Below are 16,449 nucleotides of genomic sequence, written 5' to 3'. Positions count from 1 at the left end.
AAGAGAAATATATAATTATATGATACTAATAATTCTTTTTTCCACTACAATACATCAAAATTAATCTTTTAAAACGATTAAAAAAATCCAACTTTTAAAGCATATAGAGTTACGGTTGTTTGATCAACTTTTCAATTAATAAGATTAATGTATGTATGTTATATATTGAGGCAAGTGATTCGGTGTGTATACATACATATATATACATACACACATATAAAAACAAATAAAATAATAAATTAACATTTATTGCACCAGTAAATACTAAAACAAGTATCGAGAACTACTTATTGCAATTATTAATGATGAATCATGTAGTAAAATCGAATGAGATATTGAGTTAATAAATAATAATAATGGTGATAAATCAAATAATATTGTGTTTTGAGATCATGAGCTAATAAAGAAAATTTGGAACTCCACATAATACAAACAATCCAATTACCATAATCGTCCTTAAAAATTGACAAGAGAAACAACGTAGCTGGCTAGTAAATGGATTTGTATTGGACTATTTTTTGAAAGAGGTTCATATTATATTGAGTTGCAACTATATAACGTACTATTTGTATTGTTAATTACTATTATTGGTAAAGACGTGTTAAAATATACCTTCAATTTAATCAGCATAGCTATTTTAATAATTTTCCTTCTTTTTCTTCAATGAAGGTTTTAAATGACTTTTATATTTGACAGAAAAAGAGAAAAAAAAAATGTGAATATTTTCTTTTCATTAATGATTTGATTTTTTTGGGGCCACATAATTTGTTACTCCCATTACTTTGCTTCCATTTCCGTCACATATTGGTGAACAAAGTTGCCATATTGAAACCATTTTGAAAGAGAAAAAAAAAAGGGGGGGTGATATTTGCAATGAAATGTTTGATAATTAAAAAGAATTAGTTAAAAATAGTTCAAAAAAATTTTAGTTTTTATTAATTATTGTAATAATTAATAAATATTAAATAATAAAATTTTGATTTTTTTTAATTTTTCTAACATTACCGTTATGAAAAATGAATGTGTTATTAAAATTGCATGATATTCGGATCTTCAATTGTATCTGCTTAAGCGAATGAGTGAGCTGGTCACTCGATCGATCCAAGTTGGTTTTCAAACGTATATACTTAGTACTAATTAATTAGTGAGATGTTTAACTTTTAACCAATTTAAACTAGTAGAATAATAAATTTAATTATCTGCTTAAATATCATATGTTTAAATTTTATGTTATATATATAATATATAATAATTTATTAACTAATGATACACTTTTTAAATAAAATTTAAATCTACGATAAATATATTTTTGACTTGTTGGCTGAAAAGATATAATAAAAAAATGAATAAAATAAATAGAGTCATATTTTCAAATGATATTTGCAAATTGCAAGTATATGAAAACAACTAATTATCAAAAACATCAAATCAGATTGAACCTAAAAAAATCATGAATGTGAAGAAGATTATTAGCCAAAGTCATTATCAAGCCAAAGTGTTGCAACATGTCAAGTGGCCTACACACACTCATCAAATGACAGCCGCAGAAAAATAAAAATAAAAAATAAAAAAAGTGAAATTGATATTTTCCCCCTAAATTTATTTTAATAATAATATTTGATTTGATTTGATTTCATGTACAACTATAGTGCCTTTGAAAATGACAGGTGTCTGTTCCCTTATGAAGCTTCACCAAGTATAAGAAGAGAAGCCTAGAAACTTGGAAAACATGCACAAGGTTCATAAGTCTATGTAGTACACCAAAATATTATATTAATATACATTATAATTTATATCATAGTCTTTGGAAATTGATATTGATATATACCAAAAATTCATAAGATCTTTCTCATCTTTCTTGTGAGCCTCACATAATAATTAAAAGCAACCACTAAACTACACTAAACTTCATTCCCATTTGGATCATCCTCATCACAATCCTAAGTAAGTTTTTTCCTTCAGATCATAATAGTTCATGCTCTTTAGTAGTGAATTCTGATTATGATTTTATTGATGTTTGTTTCTTTGTTTTGGAAGTAATAAAGTTGATCAAAGTTGAAGAAGCAATGGAATCTGCATGTATGGCAATGAAAACCAATCCTCATTGCCTTCATCAAGAAAATGGATTCTTAGGTGAAAGGATCAAAGGGGGTGTCAACTACAGTCCCTGGATCATCAAAGAGAAGAAGAAGAAGATGATCAATAAGGCCAAACCTTCTGTTGTATCTTCTGTTCTTACATCAGAAACTGCAAAAGAATCTTTGGTATGTGCTTCAATTATTGAATTATGATTTCCATTTTCTAGTAACTGTGTTTGTCAGTGCATGAAAATTAAATTCGATATTTTTTCAGACAATTCAAATGCCATCTTTTCTGAGAAGAAAAGCTGATCCAAAAAATGTAGTCTCAATCATATTGGGGGGTGGTCCTGGTGCTCAACTTTATCCACTCACAAAAAGAACAGCCACACCTGCTGTGAGTAATCATTTTCTTGATCCTCACTACTTTTTGATGAGTGAGACCTTTGAAGAAGATTCTGAATTCTGAGAGTGATTTTTCTGTTTTTTTTTTTCAGGTTCCTGTTGGTGGTTGCTACAGGCTTATAGACATACCAATGAGCAATTGCATCAACAGTGGCATCAACAAGATATTTGTGTTAACACAGTTCAACTCTGCATCCCTCAACCGGCACATAGCTCGCACCTACTTTGGAAATGGCATCAACTTTGGAGATGGATATGTTGAGGTACCATATCATATTCACACAAATTGTAATAATAAGAGAAATGTTGTGTATTTTTCTTTTAGTTTTCTATGATATCTCCTGGCCTGGCAGACCAAGGACTAATCCAAGTTGGTTAGAAGTGTTTTGTATTTATTATGTTTGTTTTCGGTTGATGATTGCTGAACAGGTTCTGGCAGCTACTCAAACAGCTGGTGAAGCTGGAAATAAGTGGTTCCAAGGAACAGCAGATGCTGTGAGGCAATTCACTTGGGTGTTCGAGGTGCGAAATAAGTCTTTTTCGAGAATAAAGTCGTCTATCAGGATTTAAAATTGATAAATTTGTGGTAACAAATTAGTCCTTTTATACGAATGAGGGACGAGTTTGTCGCTTTCAAATCCTAAGAGACTGCTTTAATTTGTTCCTATGTTTTTGGTCAAGGAGGAGATTAAGGATTTACTTTAAATATTGTAGGATGCTAAGCACACAAATGTTGAGAATGTTTTGATCTTGGCTGGTGATCATTTATACAGAATGGATTACATGGACCTTGTGCAGGTACATTAGTAATTTGTGATTTTTCTATGAATGTTTGGTGTATAAGTTGGTTAGACTATTTTTAATATCATTTTTTTACAAATTGCCCACAATCAGAGTCATGTAGATAGAAATGCAGATATCACAGTTTCATGTGCTGCTGTAGGAGACAGGTTTGTGTTCTCAAACTTGTATTAGATATTCTCAAACATTATAAATTTGAAATTTATCAAAGTATAATTTCCAATTGAATACTTTTTAGCCGCGCATCGGATTACGGGTTGGTCAAGGTTGATGGCAGAGGTAGGATCATCCATTTTTCAGAGAAACCAAAGGGTGCTGATCTGAAATCAATGGTAAGTCCCAAATTAAGAGTGTGTACTAAAAACAAGCATAGTCTTGGTTTGAAAACTTGTGTGCAATTGAACCTTAAAAGTTGCATATTATTCTTCTTTACATCAATTCTTTAATTCATGATTTTGTGATATAACTTCTATGCAGCAAGTAGATACTTCTATTATGGGGTTGTCACACCAAGATGCAAAGAAATCACCATATATTGCCTCTATGGGGGTTTATGTATTCAAGACAGAGGTTTTACTCAAGCTTCTCAAATGGAGATATCCAACATCCAATGACTTTGGATCCGAAATCATTCCTGCAGCTGTCGGGGAGCACGATGTTCAAGTAAGACGAATAATAATACTCTCTCCGTTCTCTTTTATCTGTCAATGTTACTTTTTGGTATATCTCTAGATCGACGAAGACAGAGATATAAGAAGAGCTAATTACTTGAGTGACAAGGTAACAAGAATTTTATATCTTGTGCAGGCATATTTTTTTGGAGACTATTGGGAAGACATTGGAACAATCAAATCCTTTTATGATGCTAACATGGCTCTTACTGAAGAGGTTTGCCTAAGATATTTATCTCATTATCACCATGATTTAGTTACAAGTCACAGTATCAAGGATTGTATATGCTTTATGCTACTTTCTTGCAGAATCCAATGTTCAAATTCTATGACCCCAAGACACCTATTTACACATCTCCAAGATTCCTACCACCAACTAAGATTGATAAATGCCGGGTATGATTATGGTTATGACTATGATCATCCAACTATGAAGCTTGCTCTGATGAACTTCATTTATATCTTGCTTATCATGTTTGAGTTGCTGCTATTATTGTAGATTGTGGATGCAATCATCTCCCATGGATGTTTCCTGAGAGAATGTACTGTCCAACATTCCATTGTGGGCGAGCGATCGCGTTTGGATTATGGAGTTGAACTCCTGGTAAAGAAGAAAAACATTGTCATAATTTTCTAGGTGACATTAGAGTGTAGAGCACACACTCCGTGTAAGGTTTCTTACATCTTAAGTAAACTTTTGCAGGACACTGTAATGATGGGAGCAGACTATTACCAAACGGAATCTGAAATAGCCGCGCTTTTGGCCGAAGGGAAGGTTCCCATTGGGATTGGAAAGAACACCAAGATTAGGTAACCTTATTTTGGTTTAAGAATGTTAACACTGTCTGTATTTTCTTTTATCTAGAGATTAATGAAACTAATGTTGTTGAAATTGTTGTGACTTGTTGTTGAAGGAACTGCATAATTGACAAGAATGCAAGGATTGGGAAAGATGTGATCATCATGAACAAAGATGTGAGCATGTCTACCTCTTTTCTTTTTACATACATATTATTATCTCTTACCATACACAAAAGTCTCACTGTAGACACGATACATAATAGGAGTCAATAGCGTCGTTTAATCCATGTAGCCAAGTAAGGCTTTGTTGGTTGTCATTGTGTCTTACGAATTCAAATTATTTGTGTTATGTATATGTCAAAATGTAGGGTGTTGAAGAAGCAGATAGATCAGAAGATGGATTCTACATAAGGTCAGGAATCACCATCATAATGGAGAAGGCAACAATAGAGGATAGAACTGTCATATAAAATGAGGCAAGCTAAGGAACAATCCATGGGAACAGAAGAGAAGGGTAGGAGCAATCAGAGTGCAGAACCCTGTTTTGGGCTATGTATATGTAAAATAGAAGGTTTCCCACTCTGTAACAAAAACAATGCCTAAAATAAAATCATGGAAGCGATATGCACATATAAGTAAAATAAAATGAATTCTCTGGAAATTTTGAAGCTGCTTTCTACCTTAATGTTGCAACTTATAAGTGTGAGAAGTACATGAAATTAGTCTCACATCAAATAAAACAACGAAGAGTAAGAAATTTATAAGATGAGAGACTCATTTATTTAATGTGTTAAGTTTTTTCAGTTGGATGTAGTGTTGTTTTAACAACTGAATTGGTGTTTTGAATAACTCTAAATGAGGTCTATGTCTGCATCATTTTAGTTCAATCTGCATAATCTTACTTTTTTTTTTATTATTACGATTTCTCATTTATGAGCTATAACTAAACAAAAGAAATTAAGAAATTGATCACCCAATTCTCTTTTATTTTAGATTTTGTAACTGACGTAATATTATTATTTAAAAATTAAATTTTTATTATTTAGAAAATGCTTGTTAAATGCATGTGTTGTTAGTTCATGTATGTAAATACATTTTGTCCAAACAAAAAATATACGTACTTAAAGTAGACGAATAAATTAGTCTCCCAAATTGCAGATTTAGCTAGTTAAATACTTAAATGGTATGGATATTGAAAGGCCCATTAAAAAATGCAGATACAAAAGTTACAAATGAGTTTTCTTCTTCCATCTTTAATTAGATGCATGCTATAGTGTAAAAGAAAAATTATGAAAAGACAAAAATTCATTCTTATAGATAATTAAAAAGTTTATCTAAAAAAATATCATTTTATTTTTATTAATTTTTTAAAATAAAGTTATACGTTTTTTTTCATTTTCTTCCCAAAAAACCTCTTCACATTAGAATTTCTTAGCTTAAAATATATTTTTTCTCTAAAGTTTGATAAAAGTTTTAAAAATATCTCTAAATTTTATTTTGTTTTAATTTTGTCCCAAAAGTTTTTGATTTGCATCAAATATATCCCTACCGGCTAAATTTTCAAAAAAATTAAGACCAATCTAACAATAATGTATGAAAATTATGCTTGATTTGCTTGTGTTGAGGGTTGTTTTTATGAAATTGTTGTTGAATTAATTTTAAATTTTTTAAAAAATTAGCTGTTAGGAGTATATTTGATGTAAATCGAAAACTTGTAAGACAAAATTAAAACAAAATAAAACTTAGAAGCATTTTTAAATTTTTTGTCAAATTTCAAAGACAAAAAATATACTTTACCCAATTCCTTGTTTTAGAAGAGTCAAATCCTACGATAGAAACCATAATCGCATGGTTGTTTGGACCAACCGTCAGCAAGTTTGGAAGGTCAGCAAAGTGCCACATGGCAAAACTAAGCTAATTGTACCGCCAACTTGTCGACATGTGCAGTAGATGTGGTGTGATTCTAATACTAGAAATACTATTCACTTATTTCATCATTTGCAATACCTAGGTATATTATATACACTGCCTTTCATTGGTCTAGTAGGTAGTTTAAATATTGAAAATTCGAATCTCACATGTAGCTATTTATTGGACAGTTACAAATTTTTAATATAAAATTTATATTTGTAGTGAATTAATTTTTGATTTATCAAATTAAAAAATATCATAAAAAATCAATATATATATATATAGAATAAAATAAAACAAACTCTTATGATGAAACGTGCACAATTAAAATTTATACTAAGAATAGTATATATAACACTTTAATTTAGTTTAGTGCAGCCTCCAACAGAGTAGGGGTCACACGCATCTGTAAAGTAGTCAGGTTCAAAGAAATCCACTTAGCATTTTCTTAACTCCGATCCACCTTTTCTGAACCACAAAAAAGAAATTTAAAAAATTGAAGGAAAAAAGAAAGAGAAAAGACACTCTGCTTTTTGCTGTTTACTAGTAACATTGATGCCTAAATAATGAAGGTGCCGACGATTCTCCTATGATTCATTGGTTGCATTGCATCTATCTATCCCTTTGATACGAAAAGGAGGGATGCAAACGGAAGTCTCGTTAAACGTGTTATATTCCGTAAGAATATGAAAACCAGAAAATACTTGGGAACAAGAATATAGTGTGTGCTTTTTTCTATCCTGGATCAGATTGTGCAAACCACACAGTTTTCCACCTTTTATTTATTTACATTTTCATTGTTCCTTCCTAGCATAACCCACCTATTTACAGTCTGGAATATTTGAACAAGGCTTTTTAAGGAAAAAAAAAATCCGAAACATTTAGGTATTAAACAAAAGTTGAGTAAGGTAATTAGTCTTAATTCTTAAATTACTTTTACCTCCAAAAGCTGCAAACCATTCCACAGTGACTATTATTCAAACTCTTCAGCATTATATTCTATCAAACCTTACCACAGGTAAAGTGTTAACGCAAGCATAGCTTCCAAATATGGCGTGGGAGGTAAAGACATTTCTCCTCACCCTGGATGAAAACAACTTACTTCCCATAAACATAATATAGAGATATAACAGAAAAATGCATGCTCCTATATACGATATCTTTCTATGCATGCACTGCTCATATTTTGTAGGAGAGGTTGGCGGCCAACAACTTCAAAATCCCTTCGCATTCCAAACTGTCACCGGTCCCTTTTTCATAACCCTGGATGGATTCAAACAGTTCAGTGCCTTTCCCATAAGTGCCATAGCAGCAATGCTTGGAAACTGCTCCTTTTGAATATCTTCTATCGCTATGTTTGAAGACTTTGGATCATGAGGATCCACTGATTCGTGCCTCTTTTTGATGGATGCAGAATGTTTGTGACTCCATCTCTGAATCCAGGGATGTGAAAGTGTGATTTCGACATCTCTCTTCGCTTCTGTAAAACTGGACTTGCCATTTGTTAATACTGCTGTAGGTGGATCCGGTACCATCTGCTCTTTGGCATGATTTACAACTCTGGGCTCCTTGCTAGCTTCAGTACCTTCCACAGCTTTTGCCAAAGTATTATTTACTTTTTCATGTGAAGAACATTCTCCAATGTTTACACTTTCAGTGCCACATGCAGAACCCATTCTGCATAACTTGAGTCGTTTAACCCATCTGCTACTAGAATCCAGACCCAAAGAACTATTGCCAGATATTGACCTTCCGTGCTCATCTGCATCGGGAAGAAAATGTTCCGCACCAAGGCTGTGGGTTCTAGATGTACTAGTCTCCCTATCAACTATCGGATTTGCCATAGTCTGCTCATCACAAGGCTCTTGGTTTATGTCAAGTAGTTCTATATTCGTTGATTTAGCTTTGTTATTCTCATTGGCTGAAGTTACTGCAACTTGAGAACTGGGTGACTTTTGAATATCCTTGGAACTCTACAAAATTCAAAATTTAATAATGTTTAAAATAGTATCAGATTCAATCACCTGCAATAAGATTGGTACAACAATCTCGAGATATGATATAGTTATTGAATTTAGGAACTGATTGTTTAAAATTTATATACAGATATCACATGTAATGTGAGTGGGTGAGTTAGTGTTTGTATCCAAGTCTAGATATGAAGAGCAGTACTGTTGCATGGCCTTATGATATCAAACAACATTCATTACAATTCACAGTCAAAAGCAACTCTTTCTATCTCCCCCCTCTTCTTCTATCAAAACAAAAAGGCAGACTATGATGTGTGGAGCTGAGCATGAAACCCGTGTAACAATATAAAACTTTTAAATGCTTAAGCAAGAGCATCATGGATGAAAAACAGATGCCGCAGTATCAAAAAGATTGAGCAATGGGATTATTACCTTGTTTGTTTGCAATGGAACATCACCTGCGCAAAAGGGAACAAGTTTCAGCATTTTGGCCAGAAACAGTATTAAAGCTATAAAACTGCCAGAAATGGTTACAATTGAACTTGAGTCAAAATATGGAAAATAGAACATTTTCCGCATAAATTAGTCCACAATAGCTAACTTTTTTTTTCAATGATAATAATAATAATAATAATAATAATGGATAGAGTATGCCTATATACTCTGAAGGTGATTCTCATGTAAAGCACGAATGTCCATGGCATCTGTTTCGGCAGATGATTCATTCTTCAGGGTTGTTGAACTTCTGAGATCTCGCACATTTTCCTTTCCTGAACTCTTTATGGAGCCCCCTAGAGTTTCCAGCTTCACAGAATTTCCTTTGAATTTGGAAGGCACTATTGCCTCTCTAAAGAATTGACCTCTGTCAGATAAATTAGCATCAGTCTCTTCAGAGTTAAGAAAATGGTGAGTTGTCTTCATACTCTCACCATCATGAAGCAATTGCAGGGAGCTTTCACCACAAATAACTTGAGGTTTAGTTGACTTTAAGGAAGCAGTTTGATTTGTAATGTTTGCACCAGCAACATGATTGTGAATGTTGTGGTGCTCATGGCGAACAAAACACAATTCATCATCCTTGTCATCAACGCCGGGGTTGTGCGGTAACTGAGCAATACCATCTTGAATCCATCTTGAAAAGGAAGATCTATGCGGGTCTAACAGGTTACTCATTTTCTTCTCATGGATTAGAAGAGAAGAAAAACTGTGATATTTAGTAGTGGTGATATGCTCCTGGGTTGCTACATTGTAGCTTGACTGGTATATTTTTTGGTGTCCAGATGTGAATGCAGGCATCAAACCTTTTCCTTTGTCACACACAGTTGGCACAACGGCAGAGTCTGATTTTACAAATTCATTCCATAGTGATGTTGAAACATCTATGTTCTTCTGTTCAACTGCATTTGGAGATTTCATCAACAGACCTGAAGGTAAATTTCCTTGAGACAACAACCAATGCTCTCTAACTGATGTTTCAGTTTTAGGAGGATGATGTGCAGATGCTGATGGCACATGAATGCCAGTTCTATTAGGAGAAACACTGTCATCTACAGAGCAGGATTTAGTTTCAGACTTTATACATTCTCCATGGTAAAGACTATCATGTTCCTTCTTCAACGACAAAATTCCTTCAGTCTTTTGAGAAACGTTGAATATAGGAAATGATTTGGAATCAATACTTGGCTTCTTTGATTTTCCATATTCAGCCTCATTGATGGAAGTAACCCCTGCACCCCTGCCTACTTCTCCTAATGCTCCAGGACGCACAGAACTATCAACCACAACATCTGAACAGCCAATTAAACCATGCTGTTCAGAGCCACTGTCTTGTTTGACTTCTTTAACTCCACAACCAAACATTGAATGGTTCCGATTAGTGGATGCTGACTTACAATCTGTGTGCAGCCAATGAGACATCCACACTGAGTGGTAACCGTTTATCGCCTGATGAGCATCCACCCCCTCACCCTCATGACATGCTTGTCCAATATCGTCAGGCGTCATCACTGACCGACCACCACCACTACACTACCTTCAACTCACAAACATAGCCAAACTGAAGTAATGTTCATGACCTGTATTCATGAGACCTGCGTGTTAGCATTCATCAAAACACAGTAACACAAACATACATACACAAGAACAACACAGCAAAATATGTTGAACTCACAAACACCTCCAAGCCACAGAAGAATTCAAAATCCAGATTCATGATCCCTGCAAATCAGACTAGACTTCATCAAAAGAATAAGAAAACCAACGCATGCAGAGTTGCAGACACAAACAAACTCAATCTACACCGTCACGTTAAGAAAGTTAAATCTATTCCTACAACCACCTACTACCTAACATGTTAAGAAACCTACTGAATCCTATAAAATACATCAGAAAACGCAAATTCCAGCATCAATTTCAAGTGTATAAGATTTCATTACGATTGAAAATTTCCGTTAAAGAGAAACAAACCTAAACAAGCAGCAAAAACAAATTGAACTTCAACAGAATTCACCAAACAACAAAACTCAACTAGAAGAATAAATTCATTCGAACAAAAGAACGAGGAAGTTCGAAGCTACCTTCGAAATTCTGAGACGCCGAAAAGCGAATTCGGCGAAGCAAAAAAGAACCACTGAGAAGCACGAAGATGAGATAGTAATAAATTTTTGTAACATAAATCAATAATAATAATGATTAGATGAAGAAGGAGGAGCAAAAAATGAAGAGCAACGTTACAGTGTTAAAAACTTGTCACTGTTTAGTGAAACGAAATCGACGGTTGAGATGCTCATAGTACGTTGGTTCTGTGGCTCGTGGAATCAATCGGAACCGTTGGAATTTTTGTAACGTAGCTTTAGTTTCTTTTGGGTGTTCTTTCCTCGGCCACATGAATCCGTGGGACCCATCCACCTGCGCTTTTTTATTTGTTTCCTTCCAAGTTCAAACAATTCCTTCTCTCTCTCTTCAAATTATTTTTAATTAATTCTTTTTCCATCCATTGCTTTTTTCTATTTCTCGTATGTTTCGAATTACGCGTCGTAATTGTGGCCACTTTATAATTTCCATCCAAATGAATAAAATTATTGTACAGGGTTCGAGTGGCCCCACTCTATTTTGTTATGTAATGAAAGAAAAAGAGTATGTACTTTACTAATTTAAAGTGAGTGTTTTTTTTTTCGGTTTCATTCCATTTTCTTTTTAATGTATAATTTGGATTAACAGTGAAAATGATTAAGGTCTATCTCAATTAACTTTTAGAAGATGAAATGTTTTAAATTGACCCTTGAAAATATAATAGTGAACCATCAATTAAGTAGTGACATGCTATAAAATTATTTTGACTCACGGTTATATATTTTAAAGATTAATTTATTGCGTTTGATAGGTAGCCAGTAGGTACTATTGTACTAAGAGCACCTACATAGTTCCTCTTTCATTTTTTTCTGACACATAAAAACTCTAACCATTGAAGGAGAGAAAGAATAAATTTCCACATGGATTTCAAAGTGAAGGAGTTCTTCTAAATAGGGACTCAAGTTAACCAATAATAACTTGCCATTTAGCAAGTTATTTAAAAAAAAAATAATATAAAATCTGAAATAATTAAATAATTATATTAAATAATAAAATAATAATTAAATTAGTAATAATTATAATAAAAATTATATTAAATAATTAAAATTTTATTTAATTAATGATTTATATTAAATTATTTATATCATAATTAATATTGAATATTATTTATATTATTATATTAAATTATAATTAATTAAATTTACTTACATTAAAAAATAAATTTAATTTTTACACCTTACAAAATAATTCTTAGTTGAGTTAGTTATTTTTATTTTTAAAATTTAAAATGCTAACGATATTATTAAAATTAGCAATTGTAAACACAAAACTATAAATTAGTGTAATCCCGAATTATATATTGTGTATTATTATTATATATGAATTTATTTAATATTAATATCTTTTAATAGTGAATTATTTTTAAATTTATAAATTTAAATAATATTATTAAAAAATCAATTACATTAATTTTAAGTATTTTAATTAATTAATTAATTAAGTGGGACCACAACAGGGACTAAAGTTAGTTCCTCCTAATGGAAAAGAGAGAGATGCTTTGAGTTCCTATTTACCGTTTATGACGCAAAAGCTGATGTAGAGTTACTTTTTATGATAGGTGGGCCATAAATAGGGACTGAGATGAGTTCCCTACTGGAGATGGTATAAGCCCCAAAAATTAATTGTTGAAGTTTGCCAAACATCTATGACAAATTTAGCAATTTGCACATTGTTGTGCCTAAATATTTTAATAGAATTAATTATTAATTTAGTATAAAAAAATTCGGGCGCCGACAAAAAAATTTAAAAAATTTTATCAATAAAAAATTCATTAATTTAGCATGTCTATTATTTTGTTGGAGTCTATTTTTAAAGAATACGATCAGTCACCTTATAGTTCGATCTTTATTGTACATTATAAATTATAACTCGGACTTAATTATCATTCATTCTGTAACTGACATCTTTATTACCAACTTAATAACCATCATTTCAATCTTAATGACCAAACTGTCATAATATGAATATCATTCATCAATTTTATGCCTATAAAAGGAACTTTATATATCTAATTTCAGCGGGTAACATGATAAGTTCTATAAGTTCTATATCATGTTTTACATTCTATATTCATAGAATTATTACACATAACACATGATAATTTCTATTTCATGTCTTACATTCTATATTCATAGAATTATTCTTATAACTCTTAAACACTTACTGACTTGAGTCGGAGTGTCTTTTGCAGGTACCCACCTCCTTGTTCTCTCATTGTCGACGTATACCTCATCTTGACGGAGAGCTTACAAGTATTCACCGGCGAACAAGTTATACACCGTCCAATCTCAGCAAGAATAATTGGCGCCGTCTGTGGGACGAGTAAAATAATTTCCACTCCCCTTAGGTTCATAAAACTTGATTTACATTCAAATTTTTTAACCAATCTCAACAATCTTGTTTAAGATTTTATTTAATACCTCTTATCAAATTTTAATCTATCGTAACTTTTTATAAAGTATGTACTTTATACATTCAAATTATTTCATTTTTACGTATCATAATATTTCACATCTCATAATCGATCAATGAACCAATCCGAAAATAAACTCGGCTTTCAATCAATTCAAGAACAAACTCGGTTTTCAATTTTGCTTACTTTTTCAAAGTTCTCTATTTACACAAGTAAAATTATATATTTTATTCAACATACTTTTACATTTATATTTTGTGTAACTAATATTTACTGATTTATTAGTTATATTCAAACCTCAATATATGTTCTATACAATAATGACATATAACAACCATGTCAATTGCATTTTTATTTCATTATGTATTATATTCTTATTGTTTAATGATTTTATTTATACAATTAAATGACGGTAATGATGAGTTCAAATCTTAAAATTGGATTCAATCAAAAATTAATCAATTGTATATAACGGTTACACTATTCACTTTATGCTATTAACTTTTATGTTACTATTTGTTTAATACAAAAAGTTAAGCAAAAACACATGCAAACATTCAAAATTTACTATTATTACACGAGGAATATCCTTCATCATACCGTAACTACTAGAAACATTATACTAAATGTATAATTCAATAACTATTATCTTGTTGCTTTATTATCAAATTAAAGCATGTCCTATAAAACAAAATTCAGATATTCACATTTGACATATATGACATTCATATATGTCGTCTTCTTCTCTATAATTATCAACTTTCAAAGTATATTTTTTTACTTTGAACTATTTTACTTTTATAATATATATTATTCAATATATGTTGCGACTTTATACCTATTCATTTTCTCAATTTATCTTATTCATGTCAGACATTCACTGTAAATTGTAAATATTCAATAACTAATTGCTTTGAGCTAGAAATTTATTAATAAGTTGTTGTGGACCGAAAAATTTTCCAAGACAATTAACCATTATATCATCAGATCATACAATCGATTCCGTCAATGGATATCTATCTCTGAACTTTTCAGTTCACATACAATCAAATGCTAAAATTGTTCTTAAGCGGAAAAGTATCCCCCACACAACTATCTTGATTGAATGACTCTTTATCATTCAATTATTTTTTGAATAAGTGTCGATATAATAACCCGACTAAGCTTAGGGGCTCACCATATCATTATATGCTTATCTTTTAACCGAGTTATAACTCATTTTATTTTCTAAGCTTAGCCTGAATCATATGATTGGCAGACAAAGCTTGGAGACTGTAATCAGTCACCTTATAGCTCGGTCTTTATTGTGCATTATAAGTTATAACTCATCCTTAATTATAATTTATTCTGTAACCGACACCTTTATTACCGACTTAATGACCATCATTTCAATTTTAATGACCAAACGGTCATAACATGAATATCATTCATCAATTCTATGCCTATAAAAGGAACGTTTTATATCTAATTTCAGCAGGCAACATGATAAGTTCTATAAGTTCTATATCATGTCTCACATTCTATATTCATAGAATTATTACACACAACACATGATAACTTCTATTTCATGTATTACATTCTATATTCATAGAATTATTCTTATAACTCTTAAATACTTACTGACTTGAGCGTCGGAGTGTCTTTTGCAGGTACCCACTCCTTTGTTCTCTCATTGCCGACGTATACTTCATCTTGACGGAGAGCTTACAAGTATTCACTCACGGACAAGTTATACACCGTCCAATCTCAGCAAGAACATAATATAATACTAAAATGATTATCAAAATTGAATAATTTGGTTAATTTTTAAGATAAATTATTGATTTTGCCATTAAAATTAGACATTGATTAAATTAATACAAAATATTATATAAGTAATTTATCTTTAAAGTTAGTCAAATCATCCAATTTCAATTTCAATGATCACTTTAATATTATGCTCATAAAAAATTGGCTTTGTTGAAATTATGAATACGTTTGTTAATTTTTAAAAAAATTTATCGATAACATCTTTTAGAATTTTTTTTGTCTGTCTAAATCTTCTGAATATCGAATTAGTACTTAACTTTATTTTAATGTCATTCGTTATATAATCACTAATATTTTTAAGTGCATTAACACTGTTTTAAGGGATACAAGAAACTTGTTAGTTGCTATTATTGTCTGATCCACTTACGAGAGGTTACAGCAGCTGTGGATACGAAAAGGTTGTGAGGCACAAGCGCAACTTGCAAGTGGCCAACAATTTTTACAGCATCTCCTTGCAGCAGTTGAGAAGAGTAGGGAAGATCTATCGAAGATAACATACTATAACAAACGATCACAGATATTTAGTATAGAGGAGCTTGAGTCGCTAGAAGGACGGAACCAGATATCGTATCATGTTCGACTAAACTCTCGGGCATGTAACTATTGCATGTTCCAGTCGTTGCATTTTTCATGTCGCCATGCAAATACGGCATGTGCAACGACTAGTATTGAGTGAGATATGTATGTTGACCCTGTATATTGAAAGGAGACTGTGTTCAAGGTGTACGAAATGGATTGATCGCCAATTGTGGATAAGAAGTTATGGCCAAAATGGCATGGTACGAAGTTACGACTTAACCCAACTATGTAAAGGAAGGTTAAGGATGGACCGGTGTTCACATGCATTAGAAATGAGATGGACCTAAGCATCAGAAAAAGCATTGTGGCTTGTATAAGCAGGTGGGTCACACATGTTGAGGGATGACTGGATGCATCTGCAGAGGACCCGTAATTCCATG

The 16,449-nt window shown here is 31.8% G+C and overlaps 2 protein-coding genes across 7 annotated transcripts; one reads left to right on the top strand and one right to left on the bottom strand.

Moving 5' to 3' along the window:
- Positions 1–1,635: 1,635 nt before the first annotated feature.
- LOC112736898 (glucose-1-phosphate adenylyltransferase large subunit 1) lies at positions 1,636–5,417 on the top strand. 2 transcript variants are annotated; one of them, XM_025786568.3, is made up of 15 exons: positions 1,636–1,944; positions 2,038–2,264; positions 2,353–2,475; positions 2,576–2,746; positions 2,913–3,005; positions 3,198–3,281; positions 3,378–3,433; positions 3,523–3,616; positions 3,762–3,947; positions 4,092–4,172; positions 4,265–4,351; positions 4,455–4,559; positions 4,659–4,765; positions 4,870–4,930; positions 5,125–5,417. In XM_025786568.3, exons 2-15 carry the CDS (start codon positions 2,067–2,069, stop codon positions 5,224–5,226), a joined length of 1,548 nt encoding a protein of 515 aa, XP_025642353.1. In that variant the 5' UTR covers positions 1,636–1,944; positions 2,038–2,066; the 3' UTR covers positions 5,227–5,417. The 2 variants fall into 2 exon arrangements, 1 of the variants encoding a protein (XP_025642353.1); XR_011870177.1 differs by lacking the exon at positions 4,659–4,765 and having other exon boundaries at positions 1,637–1,944; positions 4,455–4,592; positions 4,821–4,930.
- A 2,223-nt stretch (positions 5,418–7,640) lies between these two features.
- On the bottom strand, positions 7,641–11,408 carry LOC112736897 (uncharacterized). Of its 5 annotated transcripts, none has more exons than XM_025786563.3 (5): positions 11,214–11,394; positions 10,808–10,854; positions 9,300–10,712; positions 9,070–9,095; positions 7,641–8,640 (listed from the first exon to the last, which is right to left on the bottom strand). In XM_025786563.3, the coding sequence occupies exons 3-5, from the start codon at positions 10,639–10,641 to the stop codon at positions 7,882–7,884; spliced, it is 2,127 nt and encodes a 708-aa protein (XP_025642348.1). In that variant the 5' UTR covers positions 10,642–10,712; positions 10,808–10,854; positions 11,214–11,394; the 3' UTR covers positions 7,641–7,881. The 5 variants fall into 5 exon arrangements, with proteins under 5 accessions (XP_025642348.1, XP_025642350.1, XP_072069206.1 ...); XM_025786565.3 differs by having other exon boundaries at positions 10,814–10,854; positions 11,214–11,370; XM_072213105.1 differs by having other exon boundaries at positions 9,300–10,727; positions 11,214–11,369.
- Between the last annotated feature and the right edge of the window lie 5,041 nt (positions 11,409–16,449).

Source organism: Arachis hypogaea, chromosome 13 (genome assembly GCF_003086295.3).
Source record: "Arachis hypogaea cultivar Tifrunner chromosome 13, arahy.Tifrunner.gnm2.J5K5, whole genome shotgun sequence".
Lineage (NCBI taxonomy): Eukaryota > Viridiplantae > Streptophyta > Magnoliopsida > Fabales > Fabaceae > Arachis > Arachis hypogaea.
Note: the sequence above shows the minus strand (reverse complement) of the source record. Positions and strands in the feature narration are given on the sequence as shown.